The sequence below is a fragment of the Cornus florida genome, unplaced genomic scaffold (assembly GCF_030987335.1).
Source record: "Cornus florida cultivar Cherokee Brave unplaced genomic scaffold, ASM3098733v1 CherokeeBrave_3.0.0_Hap2_Chr04, whole genome shotgun sequence".
Lineage (NCBI taxonomy): Eukaryota > Viridiplantae > Streptophyta > Magnoliopsida > Cornales > Cornaceae > Cornus > Cornus florida.
Window position 1 is genome coordinate 38,290,796 of NW_026775574.1, and position 19,107 is coordinate 38,309,902.

Consider the following 19,107-nt stretch of genomic DNA (forward strand, 5'->3'; position numbering starts at 1 on the left):
GGATTTTTAAAATTTTTTTCCTGATCATATAGTGAAGTTACTTTTACAGGAAATGGCTTTTCAAACCCTAGGCTTCAACGGTCGTTGCCACATCTTTCGCGTCGGATTGGAGGTCTATGGATTTCGTCAACAAAAAGCAAATCTCCCGTTGAATGATTTTCCACCTCTTCGAAGTTCTTGCCGTCGCCGGAGTTGGAGGAATTATTTAGAGAGAGAGAGGGTTTATCGATTCAGTAATGGGAGGAATTATTTGATGCTAATTTAGAGAGATGGAGTGGGTTTAGAAATAGAGACCTTTGATCCATCTCTGGCGAATCAAACCCAGTTTTCAGCTAATCGATATCTTCGTTCGTGACGCTTTTGCTCCGTGATGGCCGTAATTGCCCTCCGCTTCAGCCATGCCTACATATTCGGCGACCAAGAATTCTTGTTGCAGGCATGGATTTGATCGCAGTACAAATATCCCTCTCTAAAACTCTCACCCAATCTCTTTCTTTCTCAATTGTAAGGTATATATATATATATATATATATATATATATATATATATGTAAGGTAAATACATATATGCATACGGGAAAAGATATATATATATATATATATACATATATGCATATATGTATACGGGAAAGGGACTGGGTTCGTCGGCTCCGTTTCTGGGTTCATCGTATATATATATATATAAATACATATATGCATATTTGTATACGGGAAAAGATATATATATATATATATAAATACATATATGCATATATGTATACGGGAAAGGGACTGGGTTTGTCGGCACCGGTTCTGGGTTCGTTGGCAGGTGCCTACAGATTTCCTTAGCCTTAAACTGTGTTGTTTTATTTAGGGTACAATGGTCTTTTGGCATTTCTGGTACCAAAATGTTGACTTACGGAGTAAATTGCAACAAATGCATAGGGTTTTTTTTTTTTTTTTTGGGGGGGGGGGGGGGGGGGGGGGTTTGTAGTTCAGGGGGTTAGTTGCAATACCCTAATAGTTTAGGGTTTTTTTTTTGCATTTTACCCTAAAAATACCCTAATAGTTTAGGGTTTTTTTTTTGCATTTTACCCTAAAAATAATAATAATAATACTAATACCATTACTACTATTATTATTATTATTCCCAAAACAGATTAACTTACCAAAACAATATCCACCTACTATATATAAATATATAAGTATATAGTAGGTGGATATATATATATATTAACCACTTACACATATAAATATATATATATATATATATACACCTTCCCATGGCCATAATTCTATATAACCTAACTAGGCCTTCTCTAATAAGCCCAAACCCATTTCTTTGGGTCAAATAACTCCAAGCCCAATCCATGAGTAAAAGTAAAAATAAAATAAACTAATTAATTAAACAAGCAAATTGCACATAAACAAATAATGACAAGTAAACATTAAATAATCTAACATAATCGAATTTACCAATTTAAATGAAATAGCCATTACATAATCAACAATTAGCCAAATAAGACAATTAAAATGCAATTAAATTAATAAGTTAAATACTCTGAAAATTAGGGGTATTACAAAAACCAAAGATGAAGTTCATTCCATTTTTAAAGCCTTTCATAGGATTATATGTACTCAGTTTGGTTGTCCCCTCAAAATCCTTCGATCTGATAATGGAAGAGAGTTTATGTATGGTGGTCTTGCCTTTTTTTTTTTGCTGATAACGGGGTTGTCCATTAAACCTCCTGTGTTGATACACCACAACAAACGATGTAGCTAAAAGAAAACACTGTCATATTACCTCTCCAATTGGGATGGGAGTGCCTAAAAGTTATTGTGCTGCAACCTTAACAGCTACATTCCTTATCAATCGCATGCCTTCTAAGGTTCTTGGTTATCAATTCCCCTTCTCTGCCCTACACTATCACACTGCCTTGTTCACTGTCCCTCCGAAAGTGTTTGGTTGTGTTTGTTATGTTCTCATTCATCATCGCAAGGACAAAATGGACCCTAAGGCAATCCGATGTGTCTTTCTTGGATACTCCTCCACTTAGAAAGGGTATCGGTGTTATAACCTTACCACTCATCGTCGCTTTGGCTCCATGGATGTTACATTCTTTGACTCTGTTCCTTTTTTTTTTTTTATTTTTTTTATTTTTTTTCCATTGTTCGGGATTCTCTATAGGGGAAGACTACTGAACAGGTAGAGAATCCGTCGTCCATTCAGAGGGAATGCCCCCTTCCTTTGCCTGTTCCCATTCAGGGGGAGCTTCTTACTAAGGTGCCTATGTTTGGTCCTCCTACCGCTAATGATTTGCAGCAGGGAAAGCAGCCAATTGTCTACACTAGGATGGAAAAACAAGTCATTGACTCACCTTGGGACCAAGAAGTCTCCCTCGATCCAAGTAATTCCTCAATTGACATTGATACTCCTGATTCTTTTCCCAATAGTATTCCTGTTGATCTTGATGGCCTTATTGCCTATCGCAAGGGTGTTCGTAGTTGTATGAAACATCCCATATCTTACTTTGTATCCTATTATGCCTCATCTCCAACATATCGTGCTTTCACTTCGTGTATCTCCTTTGTATCTGTTCCTTCTAGTGTTTCAGATTCTTTGAGTCAACTCTATGGAAGGAAGCCATGCTTGAAGAGATGAAGGCCCTTAAGAAGAATGGTACTTGGGATATTGTTCCATTACCTAGGGGTAAGAAACCAGTACACTGCAAATGGGTCTATACAATAAAGTATCATGCAGACGAAACAATTGAGAGATATGAAGCCCGGTTAGTTGCAAAGGGCTTCACTTAGACCCATGGGATTGATTATTTGGAAACATTTGCTCTAGTTGCCAATATGAACTCTATACGTGTCTTCTTTCTTTGGCAACTAATTTGAATTGGCCGTTACATCCTTCATGGTGACTTGGAGGAAGAGGTGTATATGATTATAAGTAGAAATATAAAAAGAAGAAAAATGAGAGAATTGTGTAAAGGCTTGAATGATATGTAATAATATGTAAAGATTTAAATGAGATAAATCACTCATTCACAGTTCTAGTATTTATAGATAAATAGAGCACATGCCCATAGTACAAGAAAGGAAACTAAATCAAATCTAAATCAAATCATAATACATTCTAAAGCATATTCTATGGCATATTTTAGCCTATTCTATGGCATAATTAAATCTCTGCTAATATGGTAAGTCGTCCCATAAATCGTGGTTATCATATCTGCTAACACTCCCCCTAAAGTTGGTGCATGGATATCTGAAATGCCCAACTTGGACAATGCATTCTCAAACATAATCTTGCTGACGCCCTTTATTAGAATGTCTGTAAGTTGCTGAGCGCTTGTGACAAATGGATTGGAAATTTGACCAAAGATGATCTTCTCTCAAATGAAGTGTCGATCAACAAATCAACAATGTCTCCTCAGACCATAAACAATCAACAATGTCTCCTCAGACCATAAACAACCAATCATATCTCCTCAGATCGTAAACAACCAATAATGTCTCCTTAGACCATTTCACAAAAGTCTCCTCACACCATAAACAATCAATAATGTCTCCTTAGACCATAAACAACCAACCATGTCTCCTCGGACTGTAAACAACCAACAATGTCTCCTCAGACCATTTTCCTTCATACACATGTTTAAAACATGTAAATGGAAGAATCAACAATGTCTCCTTAGACCATAAAAAGAATGCTTGAATGATACTAGAGCTATAAACATGTAGATGGAAGAATCAACAATGTTTCCTCATACCATAAACATGTAGATGGAAGAATCAACAATGTCTCTTCAGACCATGAGTAGAAATATAAAAAGAAGAAAAATGAGAGAATTGTGTTAAGGCTTGAATGATATGTAATAATATTTAAAGACTTGAATGAGATAAATCACTCATTCACAGCTCTAGTATTTATAGATAAATAGAGCACATGCTCCCATATTTTCAAGAAAGGAAACTAAATCAAATCTAAATCAAATCACAATATATTCTAAAGTATATTTTAGCATATTCTATGGCATAATCAAATCTCTGTTAATATGGTAAATCATCCCATAAATCCCATAAATCGTGGCTATCATATCTCCTTACACTATGCCACCAGGGTTTAAGCTTGCCAATAGTCAAAATTTAGTGTGCAAACTAAATAAAGCCTTGTATAGGTTAAAGTAGTCGCCACGTGCTTGGTTTGAGAGGTTCAGCACTGCTGTGAAAAGAGTATGGTACACATAGAGTCGGGCAGATCATACTCTCATCATCAAGAAGCACCAGGGTTGCACCACTGCCCTTATTGTATAAGTTGATGATATTGTTATCATTGGAAATGATCTAGAAGATATTCATCGAATGAAGTCATTTTTGGGGACAGAATTCGAGGTTAAAGACCTTGGATCATGGAGATACTTTCTTGGCATCGAGGTGTGCATATCGAAGAAAGGGGTGTTCATTTCTGAACGAAAGTATGTATTATATTTGTTGGTTGAAACAGGTAGGCTTAGAGCTAGACCTATTGATATTTCTATAGAGCAGAACCATAGGCTTAATGATGTAGATGGAGACGCATTAGACGATGTGGGGAGATTTCAGTGATTGGTTGGGAGACTGATTTACCTATCTCTTATGCGCCCAAATATTGTCTACGCTGTTAGTGTGATTAGTCAGTTTATGCATGCTCCACATATACCTCACCTTGAGGCAACTTATCATGTTCTTCGCTACCTCAAGGGTTCACCTAGTAAGGGGATATTGTTTGGCCGTCATGGCCACTTGCGTGTTGAAGCCTATACTGATGCTGATTGGGCAGGGTCTGTGGCAGATCGACGATCTACTTTAGGATATTGCACATTTGTTGGAGGTAATATTGTTTCATGGAGAAGCAAGAAATAGTTTGTAGTAGGTAGATCTAGTGTAGAGGCTGAGTTCAGATCCATGGCACATGGAGTTTGTGAGTTGTTATGGCTACGAACGATGTTGGCTGAGTTGGGTTATCCTATTCGTGAGTCAATGAAGTTGTATTGTGGCAACAAGGCTGTTATTAGCATTGCCCATAATCCAGTTCAATATGACAGGACAAAGCACATTGAAGTCGATCGGTACTTCATCAAGGAAAAGTTTCGTCTTGGGCTAATTTGTATTCCATACGTCAACACACATGATCAGGTTGCTGATGTTTTGATTAAGGGTGTGAGCAAGACTTGCTTGCAAAATATGTTAGTCAAGCTGGTCATGATAGATATTTTTGCACCAGCTTGAGTGGGAGTGTTGTCAGGGGCTTATTTGTTATTACTTATATAATGTTGGGGCTTATGTGTAATTTCTAAAACTTATTATTATAAATATAATGTGGTGGAAGGATGAAAGTATTCTTTCATTTTCTCTCTTTTTCCCCATCTCTCTCTCTTTTTCTCTCATCCTCTTTCTTCTCTTTTTCTTATACTTTATTCTTTGATTTGATTATCTCTTAAAGTTAACATATACTCCATGCGAAGATGTGAAGTCTGGTTTGTGGAAGTCCATTGACCCACTTTGTTTTTTGTTTCTTGCAGAAAAAAAATAAAAACAATTCAAAATGTTGGAGGCAAAAATCATTTTTGTTATTTAGGGAAAAAATTGGCGGTGTTGTAACTTGTGAAAATAACTTTGTTATGATAATATCAATACCATATTCTTTCAGACAATTTCTCTAATAGAGTTGACCATCTTGTTTCAGATTGTAAGATTTAAAGATAAAGAATCTCATCAAATTTTCCTTGAACCGGAGGGTCGGAATGTGCCTGACCTCTATGTACAGGTTTGATGGAATTTTATTACTGCTTTTCCTTGCAATTTTCATTGTAATATGATTATATGAGTAAAGGTGCTTTTGAAGAAAATGCAACATATGATTGCTCTTTTTCTAATTGCCAATGATTTAATTCCCTGTTGATTTAGTAAGTTTTTTTGAATTACGGAGACTTTAATGCATCTTCATCTCAATTTGTGTTCTCGTGCCACTTATTGCCTTACTGGGATCAATTGGTGATTACTGCTCAACTTTGTTACTGTTATGAGGACATCTCGTAGTGATCCTAACACAGGAAAGCCTAAATCCCTAGTTTATAGTGTATTCAAAATATTATATACAAGATTCCTAGTTTTATAGTATAATTTCATTATAAAAGGAAAAGGTTCCTGTTGGTTGGTTTTAGTGGGTTTCTTGTCTTGTTGGTTTTCTTTGTCATGTGTTCGTTCTTGGAGGTTGATTGGTTGCCTCGTTTGTTCCAAGGTGGTTCTGTGAGATCTGCGATTCCGTACAGAGGGCCCTCGATTTTCTTGGATGACGACTCGGTTGGTAGGAGGAGAGAAAATCTTTGATCATGCTTGGTCGGAAAGTTCGATAAAGAAGTGGGTGATGGGGATCAAATCGCTGCTTGGGCATCGCGAGCTTGGAGGATCTCCGCTGGTGTGACGGTCTCGTCTTTGCCAGATTCTTTGCTTCTTTTTCGGCTTCCCTCTGCGGCGGAGGCAACTTGGGTGCTTAAAGAGGGTCGCCGTGATTGGGGGAGGGCCACTTTACGAGTGGATGCTTGGAGTTTTAGGGTCGGTTGCTCAGAGGTCTTGAAGGAGAAGGAGGTCTTAAAGGAGAAGGGGTTGAAGAAAGTGACGATCTATGGTCTCCCTCTTCACCTATGGTGTCATGCCTTGTTTGTGACGGTCGGTGATTTATGTGGTGGGTTTGTGTGGGCGGATGCCAATGAAGCTATTGATGCTGAAAGAGTTTGTATTGCTGTGTCGGATGGTCGGGCTTGCCCTCTCTTTGTGTTTGTCCATGATGAACGTAAGGTGGTTGTTTGGGAGGAGAAACATCCCAAGCTTGTTCTGACGACAGATTGTTTAGAAGAAGGAGATGGGTCGCATTTGCTCAAGGAAAAAGAATGGCTGAAATTGAGATCTATGGGGAAAAAGTGGATGTCTGAGCTCAAGAAATGGATGGAATGGAGGGATGCGATGTGGATCCAGAATTCGGAGAGCTTTAAAAGACTTTTCGCTCCGAAGCCCACTTGTGTTGAGGGGCCTGTTGCTGGGACGGGGAAAGGGGCTTTGGTGGTCTGTCAAGCTCTATCTTTTGGTGGGCCGGTTGAGGGGTCTTTAGGCAATGAAAAGCCTGTCACTGGGCCTCCGGGTTTTGGCAATCATGGGCTAACCTCTTGTGGATCGGCTGGTGGGTCAGTTGCCCATCCACTTTTAAATGGTTCGGTTGGTGGATCTTCTGGGCTGAAGAGTGGGTTGTGCACAATTCTTTTTGGGTTGAAGAGTGGGTCGGGAACAACTCCTTCTTGCTCTGGGTTTTGTTTGGGAAACACGTTTGGGCCTTTTTCTTCCTCGGTGAAAGGAAATGCATCACAGGTTCCTGGTTCATCTTGTATGGGTTCTAGAGATGATCGGCGACTGAAGGTCCCCGTGCAGCGTCATCGGCTGGCCAAGAAGGTCGTTCTTCCTGCTCTTCGTAAAAGATGGACGAGAAAGGATAAACAGAAGTGGGTGTCGTCTGTTCACTCGGATTCTGATCCGAGTAAGTCTTGTTTGTTTTCTGTAAATTCTCCTCTCATTCCATTTTTTTCTCCTTCTTCTCTTTCCATTGGGGGGTCGATGAGATGCTCGAGGTTGGAGGAAGGAGGGATGGCCACTGTTTCTGTCCCTTTGGCCCCGATTGTAGAGGGGAATTCGGTGAATGAACCGCTAGTGAACAGATTGGGTTTCTCTCGGCCTAGGGAGGAGTTTGGTGAGGAAGTCACGGTGTGCATTGGACGTGACGTGAAGATTAAGGTTAATGATGTGTCTGCCATTGTTCTGTTGAAGGAATTACGAGATTTTTTGGCTTTGAAAAGCTTTCAGTGTGAATCAAGGGGAGGGTGTCTGAGGAGGTGATTGAATCGCAGCGGACTGGGTGTTCTCATTCTTCTTCTGTCCTTGACGATTGGGAGGAAACTGCAGGCTCTTCCCTTTATGGTGATTTGAGTTTGGCTCAGTGGGAGGATTTGGAGCAGGCTGTGAACTTGGCTGTCCCTTTAGCTGTTGTCCGCTCGGAGGGAGATTGAGGGAGTGGTTCTACGGATGTTGAAGGAGTGGAAGAGGAGTGGTTGAGGGAAAAGGGTTTGGATGTGGGCTCTCTTTTGGGAGTGTCGTTCGAAGGTAGGGTGGATGAGGCAATGTGTTTGTTTCAAGATGTTCTCAACTCTCAAATTAAGGAAAGGGTGGGAGGTAGGAGTAGGGTGCCTGATGGGGTGGGAGCGAGGGTGGTTCAGAGTCCCACTGAGGTTATCACGTATGGAAGGAGGAATAGGGGATCCAGGGAGAGGGATAGTGGAAGGAGGGAAGGGCTTGCTGACTCAATTGTTTCCCTATGAAGCTACGAATTATTTCATGGAATGTCCGGGGGCTCAATGACCCCGTCAGAAGGAAAGTGGTGAAGTCGGTTATTCGTGTTGGGGGAGGTCATGTGGTATGTTTGCAAGAAACCAAGCTTGCATCGATGTCGGATAGGATGGTGCGGAGCCTTTAGGGAGGTTGATTTGTGGAGTGGTTTGCCTTGGATGCTATTGGTTCTTCAGGTGGCATCCTGATCATGTGGGATAACAGATGGGTGAATAAGGTGGATTCTCAGGTTGGGAAATTCTTTGTTTCGTGCGTTTTCTCTTTGGTGGAGGATGATGTTCATTAGGTCTTTTCTGGTGTTTATGGGCCTACTGAAGACAGAGCTTGCTTTTTGCTTTGAGAGGAGTTAGGGAGGTTAGAAGAAGATGGCCGTTGCCGTGGTGTGTTGGAGGGGATTTCAATGTTGTTCGATCTCCTTTTGAGAGGTTGACGCGGGGAGGTGGACGTCAGATATGGAGTCCTTTTCGGTGTTCATTGATGAGTTTGGGCTGCTGGATTTGCCTTTAGAGGGAGGGCCTTTTACTTGGTCTAGTGGCCGCTCTCCCCCTACTCTCTCTCGGCTTGATAGATTCCTTGTGTCCAGGGAGTGGGAGGAGAAGTTTTCTGATGTTGTGCAAACTACTTTGGCTCTCCCTATCTCTGACCATGTTCCGTTGATGTTGGATTGTGGTGGATTGCGCAGTAGACGTTCTCCTTTCAGATTCGAGAATATGTGGCTGTAGGCAGAGGGTTTTCTGGGGAGGGTCCGTCTTTGGTGGGAGGGGTTCAGGGTGACTGGCACCCCAAGTCATTTGCTTGTAGGAAATTTGCGTCTTTTGAAGGATAATATCAAAATTTGGAACAAAGAGGTTTTCGGGAATATTGTGTGGAGAAAGAATCGGGTTCTTGCTTAGATTGCTGATATTGATTGGATTGAAGGGCAAAGGGAGTTGGTGGATTCCTTGAAGGCTAGGAGGGTGGAGTGTCAGGCGGAATTTGCTGAGATTGCAATCATGGAGGAGATCTCATGGAGGCAAAAGTCTAGGGCTTTGTGGCTTATGGAGGGGGATAGGAACACAAAATTTTTCCATAGATTAGCCAATGCTCATAGAAGGGGCAATCATATTGGGCGGATTCGGGTGGAGGGGGAGTTATTTTGTTAGGAGGAGGAGATTTGCAAGGGCATTTCAGAGTTCTATGAGAATTTGTTCACAGAGACTATTGGGTGGAGGCCTTTACTTGATGGGCTTCAGTTTGCCTCTATTTCAAGCGAGGAGTGCGCGGTTCTGGAGTAGCCTTTCTCTGAAGAGGAGATTCTGATTGCTTTGAAGAGTTGTAATGGGAACAAAGCTCCGGGTCCAAATGGGTTCACCATGAGATTCCTTCTGGAGTGCTGGGAGGTGGTTAGAGGGGAGGTGGTGGGCACTTTTCATGCTTTCCATGGTCAAGGCTCTTTTGAGAAGAGTCTGAATGCCACTTTTATTGCTCTTATTCCGAAAGAGGGAGGGGTGTTAGATGTTAAGGATTTTCGGCCTATTAGTTTGGTGGGGTGTATTTACAAATTGATTGCCAAGGTCCTTGCTTCTAGGTTGAGGAAAGTTCTGGATGGTGTCTTTTCTGATTCTCAGAACACTTTTGTGGGAGGTCGTCAGATTTTGGATTCAGTTCTCATTGCTAGTGAGTGTGTGGATTCCAGATTGCGTAGTGGGGTCCCGGGTGTTTTATGTAAGTTAGACATTAAGAAGGCGTATGATCATGTGAGTTAGAGCTTCCTTCTTTACCTGATGGAGAGGATGGGGTTTGGTGATCGGTGGAGGAGATGGATCCATTTTTGTATTTCTAGTGCTCACTCTTCGATTCTTGTGAATGGTGCTCCTAAAGGTTTTTTCAATAGCTCGAGGGGCTTGAGACAGGGGGATCCGCTCTCCCCTTTCTTGTTCCTGTTTGTCATGGAGGCCCTCAATGGATTGATGAGTAGGGCAGTTGAGCTCGGATTTTTGAGTGGTTTTCGGGTGGGCAGGGATGTTGCTTCCCAGTTGGAGATATCCCATTTGATGTTTGCAGATGACACGTTAGTTCTTTGTGATGCGAATGTGTCCCAGCTTCGTTATTAGCGGTGTGTTCTGATTTGGTTCCAAGTTGTTTCTGGCCTCAAGGTGAATGTTGGTAAGAGCGTTCTGGTGCCAGTGGGGGAGGTCCCTGAGATTGAGACTTTTGCTGATATTCTTGGTTGCCGTACTGGCTCTTTTCCCATCTCTTCCTTAGGGTTGCCTCTGGGAGCCCCTTCGAGGTGTGTGGGGGTTTGGGATCCTGTGGTTGATAGATTTGAGAGGAGATTGGCTGGTTGGAAGAAGCAGTACTTCTCTAAGGGAGGTCGGGTCATTTTGATTAAGAGCACTCTCTCATGCCTTCCAACTTATTTTATCTCCCTTTTTCAGATTCCCTCTTCTGTAGCAGAGAGGATAGAGAAATTACAGCGTAATTTTCTGTTTTGGGGGGGGGGGGGGGGGGGGGGGGGGGGTGGAGGGGATGAATTCAAGTTCCATTTGGCTCAATGGGAGCTAGTTTGCAGACCCATTCGGAATGGAGGTTTGGGCCTTAGAAGATTGGTGCCTTTTAATAAGGCTCTCCTTGGGAAATGACTGTGGAGGTTTGGAGTGGAGAGAGACTGGCTTTGGAGGAGGGTTGTGGCGAGTCGGTTTGGGGAGAGTAGGTTCCCTGGATGTGCGTGAGCCTCGGGGAGTGGGGGTTTGGAAGGTTATTCGGAAGGGGTGGGTTGATTTTTTCAAACATATCCGTTTTCGACTCAGGGATGGTAGGAGGGTTAGTTTTTGGGAGGATATTTGGTGTGGAGATATTCCTCTCGCTCTTGTTTTTCCTCAGCTCTTCAGGATTGCTATAGATAGGCAGGCCATGGTGGTCAACTGTTATCATCTTGATAATGGGAGACTGGTGTGGGATGTTCGTTTCAGGTGATTGCTTCGGGACTGGGAGATTGAGGAAGCTATTCGTTTCTTGGAGCTGTTGTATCGCCAGAGGATTGTGGCTGAGGATTCTGATGGTTGGACTTGGGCTGATAACTCTAAGGGGCGTTTTGAGGTTAGGTCCTTTTTCAGGTGCCTCACGAATGATCCTAGGGATTACTTTCCTTGGAAGTCTGTTTGGCGCTCAAAGGCTCCTCTTAAGGTGGCCTTTTTTGCATGGTCCTCTGTCCTGGGAAAGATTTTAACCTAGGATAACTTGGGGAGGAGAAATCAGGTGGTGGTTAATCGTTGCTATATGTGTCTTCGTGATGAGGAGACGGTGGATCATCTTCTTTTACATTGCACCATTGCTAGAGCTTGCAAGGATTTGATGATTAGATTGTTTGGGTTTCCATGGGTTATGCCTTGTTCCGTGAGAGGGTTGATTGAGGCCTGGAGTGGATGCTCTGTGGGAGCTGTCATTCGGGATGCTTGGAGGGCTACGCCTCTGTGTGTGTGGTGGTGTTTATGGCTCGAGAGGAATAGGAGATATTTTGAAGGACAGGAGATGTCGATTTCTGTTCTTAAATTTTCTATTCTTTCCACTCTTTTTTGTTGGGTTTCAGGGAGAGATTATAGATCTTTAGAGGAGATTATTGATTTTGTGGCCTCTTTGAAGGCTTAGGTCCTTTGTGGCCTTGTGTTCTTTATTGGGATTCGCTCCCCTTTTGAGTGCTTTTATTTAATTTTACTTATAAAAGAAAAAAAAAAATTCATCATAAAATTCAGATTTCCAGCTCTGCCCGCATGAAGCATCAGCTATTAAAATTCATCACTTTCTATTTATGATTCTTTTTTGTGTGAAGTAAAATTTCGATTTTCAAAGGCCGATATATCTTTCTGGAATTTTAATTTCCAAAATAAGCTACATTTATTATTGTTTAAAATACATTTTAGAACCGCTTACTGTTTTGCCTTTACTGTGACAGCTTAGACTTCTGTGGTTTAGAAATTTTTGTAAATTCATTACTTTATGAAAATCATCCTATTTTTCCTTTCCAGAAGCTAGATTCAAAATACTAAAAGGGTCATTATCCAGTGTGGTTCTGCTACCAAAGGGTGTTGGGAGGGGCAGACTTGAAGACCTAACTTTTGGCATTTTTTTGCACAAAGTGGCTGCTCTCAGTATTCGAATCCACATTTTCACACTTCATGGGTGTGTGAGTACCAAGGAAGGAAAAAAAAAAAAAAAAAAAGATTCAAAATAGCAACAAAAAGACTTCGCGAATTTCTTATTGTGGTGTTCAAATAAAAACTTGGTTCTATGGTGGATAGGTGAGCTAGGGCCACTCCCCTTTGTTTATGGAGGAGCTTGTGGCACGAGAGAAATATGACATCCTTTGCTGGCAAAGAGACTCCTATATGGTCTTTCAAATACTTTATTTTGATTTCTTTATTTTTTTTTTTTGGGTCAATGGGTGAAATTGTACATCTGTGGGGAACCTGTGGATTTTGGTGATAGTTTGAGATTATAGCCGGTCTTGTTTGGCCTTTTTTTGTTTTCTTGGGAGCACTCCCCTCTTGAGCGCAAAAGACTTGTAAAAATAAAAAATAAAAACTTGATTCTCAAACATCCAGAAACAGATCTAAACGAAGTTAAAATAGCTGCATCATTTCAATTTCGTGCACTTTATGTAAAACAAAATCTTTCTGGTAATTAGACTGTTAGAAGCCTTGAAGGCTTGAAGCATTCCCTAAAATTTTGTAAAATCCTTAATAACTTGAAAATTTTAGTTTTGCTTGTCACAATAGCAGAATAGGTAACCACCGGACCTCCCCAGATGATATGATCTCTCCTCACCAAAGGGGAGGTTGAGAGTTTGAGCCCCATTAGGGGCATGTTGTGGGTAATGGTTGCGTGTTTGCTTTGACTTCCGGGGAATTCTTTTTTTGCAAAATCAGGTATCCTTATCAAAAACCAAAAGCAAGTTTACTTAAGATTGCAGCAAATGTGATTTCAAGAATAGAATTTATGAGGTAAAATAGTTTTGAAGATTCTTATATTTTTACAGAGCAACACATTGCGTGGTAGCTATATTCTGAAGTTTGTTTGAGCTCAAAATAATTCCTTACTGTATATAACCGTCATTTCAACCTAAAATAGTCTAGCATGGCTGTGAACAGTGCACACAAATTTAATAGAAAGCTAATACTGCAATCATAAATTACACAGTGCCAAAATAACATCTTTTCACTATTACAGTCCTGAAGATTCTCATGTTTCAATCTTCATAAATTACACACTGCCAAAGTAACATCTTTTCACTATTACAGTCCTGAAGATTCTCTCATAATTCAATCTCTAACAAGAATTTACAAAAACACTTGGCTATTTCCATGTCTTGATAATGCATTATATAGCTCTATCCCATTTTCATGTAGCATCCATAATCTGCCATTGAGTATCCCACCCAAGTCCACTCTCCCTTTTTAATAATGCATGTCAGATCTTGCAGTCCTCTGTTAGAAGTTCCAACGGTTTTAAGTTGCTACTGAGAGTGGCATATGCAAGGTAAGTTTCACATATATCAAAACTGACCTAGAGAGGGTGATTAGGTCTTTTTTGTTCCTTTTGACCAATTTTAAATTCTTATTATTTTATTAAAATGCGACCACATAAAGCTAGTAAATAAATAATTTAACTCACAGCTCAACAAATCCTTTTTCCAAACTCCTTGGGGTCAATTATATGAATCCTAATTTTCCATTTGAGCTATAGCCTCAGTCAAACCACCTGTTTTATTATCCTTTCTTACTAACTCTGCTCTACTTTGGTCTCCCCTTCCCCTAGCGTCACCCTCAATGTCGACGATGTTGCTTTTCCTAACCGGCAAACTTAGTGGTTTTATTTACATTATGTTGGAACAATCTTAATCGATTTTCTATTATTTTTTCTTCAATTGGTGCTACTTCAACCATCTCATGGATGTGTTCACTTCTAATTCTTTCCTAACTTGTCTTTCTGGACATCCATCGCAATATACGCATTTCTGCTAAAAAGGTAAATAATGAGAAGAATATTACTTCAAATTGACAACAGTATTAAATTCCCTCCTATTGATTAGAAAAAATGTAGAAAGTTAATGTTTGGACAAAATATTCTAATGTTTATGCTGTCCTCTGACTATTTTAATGCATCAGAAATTTTATATGTTGAGCAGCGTACTACTTTCAGATCAAACTTGTTATCACTCTCCTAAAAAGTTAATAAAATTATTACTTTGGATGAAATAGTGTTCTGGCTTTTAGTCTGGCTGTATCCTTGGGGTGTAGCTTTGAATCCCCACCATGCTATTTTCTTATGTTAACAAAATATGATATTATTAATTTTTTATTAACAAATTGCCAATATTAGGTCTTGGGTAGGGAAGGGATGTACTGGAGACAGTTATAATTTGTGACCTTGTTTTGCACTAAGTGGATGCTCTTAGACTCTTGATTTTTCATGCTTTTCGGTCCTTGTTTTCACTGTTGCACCAAGAAACGACGCCTTGTGATTTTCATATCAGTAAAAACAAAAGTTTAAAAAGAAAGAGAAAAGAAGAGTAATGAAAATGTAATGCAGAAGTCGGCATAACTGTTGAAAAGCTAGATGATAATATCGATGAAAATATAACTGCATGTCGAATACTTAAATTGCTGAAATTAGTGGGAATAAAAGACTCACAGAAACTGTTATTGATGCGAATTCCATCAAGTGTCTATAAGCATTTCTAAACTGAAATCTGCTAATTCCATTAAAACGGATGCATTGCTAGATTTGCTGCCTTTTCTTTTTCCCTAATTTTCTTGGTGTTGATATTTTGGGAGAAGAGAGAAAGTGGGTTGGGGGCGAGGGGTTAGTTGTAAGAACAGTGCTTTGATGTAGCCCACTTATCTGATCAAACAAGAGACAAGGAAGTACAGATATACCTTTTTTTTTTATCATATACATTGAAATCTAATACTTCTTTATAACATTTTACATTTAAATTATAACCTTTCTGTACTTCCAGGGGTTCTCGACTGGTTTACCTGAGAGACTACAGTTACCACTTTTGAGAACTTTACCTGGACTTGAAAACTGTTCAATGCTGAGGCCTGCTTATGCTGTGGAGTATGACTTTCTGCCTGCTCATCAGTGCTTTAGGTCTCTTATGACAAAGAAAATTGAAGGACTTTTCTTCTCTGGTCAGATAAATGGAACAACAGGCTATGAAGAAGCTGCTGCACAGGTTTCATATTTAGAACATGATTAATTCTGCCTTTTTTCGTTTCTCTTCCAGATGAATATTTATTCTTCCTTCATCTTGATATTGATTGTTTTATTAGTTGCACAAAGAAAATATAATTTTGTGGCTTCCAACGGTTGAAAAATAAGTTGTTTCTATTAAAAAATTATTGTGGCTATATGTGTACCTGGCAGAGATTTGTCTCAGTTTATCTGTTAATGTAGGGAATCATATCTGGAATTAATGCTGCCAGGCATTCAGAGGGTAAACCTTTGATTGTTCTCGAGAGGGAAAGCAGTTATATAGGGACTCTGATTGATGATCTAGTTACCAAAGACCTCCGAGAGCCTTATCGCATGTTGACAAGGTAATAAGGAGCAATTTATTGCTTAAATACTGATATCATGGGATTTGTTTTTCATACTATTACGGTGATAAAAGTATGATATAAGATTTATACAAGTTTTTAAGAAAATTGAGGTATCGTTTTACTTAAAAAAAATTGATGAACAGTGCAATGAGGTTCCATTCATATTCTTGCGGAAAGCATGTTCCATTCACAATTACTTTTGCATTTATGTTTCTTCTTGCATCAAGATTATGAAAGTATAGGAGTTGAAATAAATATAATTCTCCATCTTCTATTCTACGCCATTTATTTTATGTATCATCATCCTCTCTGTGTGAAACTATGGTAGTTTACATTGCCATATCATGGTCGTTATGCAAACACTATCACATAATGCAATCTTTTTGGCCTTGTGTATCTTTTGAGAGGCGCGTTCCCCTTTTGAACGCTGTTTCTACAATCTCTACTTATCAAAAAAAAAAAAAAAAAAAAAAAAAAAAAAAAAAAAACATTATCACATAATGCAAGCCCTTGATAAACCAGGATAACAATATATATGCCTTTTGCTGCTATTTCACTATCCATCCACCTTTGTATTTACGTGACCAACACAATACTACCAACTTTAAATATTGAAAATAAGAATCTAAATCGGTAATGGTGGATTTCACCAAGGGCACTAACTGCACGTCATCTTTGCATATTCAAAATTAAAATGCTTGTTTGTTTCAAGATAGAAAATAACCATTATTTCATTGTGGCAAGTTGTTCGTCACCTTTTTAGAATGTGACCTCCTCATTCTGCAAGTACTGACATATAGTACTAAAAGTAAATAATGATTTTCTTTAAAAATTTGTGAAACCAATATTTCTGAGGGCATAATTAGATGCTGATATATCTAAGTTCTTATTAAGTTTGACTTTGAGTGTGTTTATGTCCCCATGGAGACAAGTTCATATCTGCAATGGGGCCATGGAAGAAGCAAATCATCACTACAAATGATATTTTAAAGTCAGTAACTTGTTAATTCGTAAATCTTGAAATGATGCTCCATGCATAATTTATACTTGTAGACTCATTTATAATGGACCCCAATCTAAAATGATTCTGTTGAGAGTATGTTGGTAAGGAATAGCCTACCTATCGGGCGCCAATAAAAGAGAGAGTTTTCGCATCGGTTCTGCATCTCAGAACACACTTAATCAACCCCTCTCTATCAGCTCTTGACATGAGTTCTCCCTTCAAGCACTTAGCTTTTTCGGCTACCGTCTCTGTGATATACTAGAATGTCTCAGATTTTGACCTATCTATTACTACAGGAAGTCCACTCTTTTACATTTTCCTATGTATATGAGAGATTTGCACTTCTTGTTAAACTGTTAATATCTTGGCAACCCAAAGATTCTGTGTTTCTTTCTCTAAATGTACAGATTATTGTTGTTGTGTGTGTGCGTGTGTGTTTGTAAACAGAGGTGTAAAATTTACGGTATAGTACCTAACTAGCTTTTGTTTGAGTTTGTCTCAGATGATAATCATTTTGTTTCTTAAATTTTAAATCAGGGAAAGAATTATTTGTTTGAGTAATGCTACCATGAGGACCTCATGGTAGCATTACTCAAACAAATAATTCCATACCTCGTGGTAGTTGTCATGAGCTTTCTGTCTTTTTTGTCATGATCATATACATATATTGAAACATGCATCCAACCATTTAAAAGAGGATTTTTTGGAGATCATGTAGAAATTTTCTGTGTAAAATATTCTGCTTCATATATTAACATCTTGTACAAGTATATATAGGAAAGAGAGAAAGCTATACAAGGAAAAGAATAAAAAATCTTCCTACAAATCTGTTCCTAATTTAAAGCAATCAATCTATCCTATTTTACTGCAATCAATCTGTCCTACAATCTTGTTCTAATTTACAATAGTCAGAAATCAATCAGATCCCTAAAATCAAGGGAAACAATATATATCTTCCAATAGAGATCATACAATCAAAATTTCGTATAAAAATTCATTAAAGCTAACACCAAACTTATATTTAATGGTATTTTGAGGTGATTTTATTTTATTTTATTTACTGTGAGATCATTTTAATATTGGCTATGTGATGATCTAACTTGTGCACTATTTTTTGTGGTCAAAATGTGATAATTTAAAAGAGAGCTCATGACAACTATCATGAAGTCAGCCTCATGATAGCATTACAGTTTATTCAGTTATTGTCTTTGTTCTCGTTATCCAACAGTTAGCAGTTTCACATCTTTTTTATTCCTCTTAGCCGCTCAGAACATCGTTTACTACTTCGATCCGACAATGCTGATAGCCGTCTCACACCTCTGGGGCGTGAAATTGGATTGATAGATGATAGACGCTGGAAAATATTCCAGGATAAACAAGCTCGAATTTCGGAGGAAAAAAAACGACTGAAAACTGTCAGAATTTCAGGTTGGCCTCTTCCCTTTCTGTGTTAAGGATTAGATTTTATAGTTAGCATATTCCAATGGAAAAAATGTAGGAGATACTCCAAATTTAGAGGGGTAGTATCTATGCACATAAAATTTAATATTTTGTTCCACTTGCTGTCCTCTATTAGTTGTACTCTGATGATTGATTGCGAAAACTCAGGAAGATAATCATCTCAAGGTTTGTTAAATGATATGTTCTAAAGAGTATGGACAACCAAAGTAAGAGCAAACAGACTCAAATAAGCCACCCTTTATTGTGGACCAAAACCAGTGTACCCCATTTCTGGACAGCATTTTACAGCCGATAAATTGAAATACATCTTATCCAGCTAAGGGGGTCTTGATCCAAATAGAATAATGTATTTCGCAACAGAGAATTAAAATAAGGCCAAAGTTTCCTTCACTTGTAGAATAAGGTGCACTTGTTTAATTCTGCCAGTGTTTTTTTTTTTTTTTTTTCACATACATACTAAAAAATGTAAAGTACCCCTTGTAGACATGACAAAGTGTCTGTATTGTTGAGAACATAAATGGAGCACCATGTCGTCAGACATACAAGTCAACAAATTTTTAACTGTGTTACAATATCCTAAGATTTGGATTTTTTATATCTAAAACCAGGACTTCTGCTCATATGCAACTGATGGACGCAATCA

General features: G+C 39.0%; 1 protein-coding gene across 3 annotated transcripts in view; it reads left to right on the plus strand.

The window, feature by feature from the left end:
* The window catches only part of LOC132303161 (uncharacterized), an 87,723-nt gene that overhangs the window by 48,522 nt on the left and 20,094 nt on the right, over nt 1–19,107 (plus strand). For 2 of the 3 annotated variants that reach the window (XM_059800306.1, XM_059800308.1), the window contains exons 7-10: nt 5,713–5,793; nt 15,415–15,633; nt 15,855–15,997; nt 18,265–18,431. In XM_059800306.1, coding sequence (XP_059656289.1) covers nt 5,713–5,793; nt 15,415–15,633; nt 15,855–15,997; nt 18,265–18,431 — 610 coding nt within the window. The remainder of the gene's footprint in view (nt 1–5,712; nt 5,794–15,414; nt 15,634–15,854; nt 15,998–18,264; nt 18,432–19,107) is intronic. The other variant, XM_059800307.1, reaches the window with a different exon arrangement.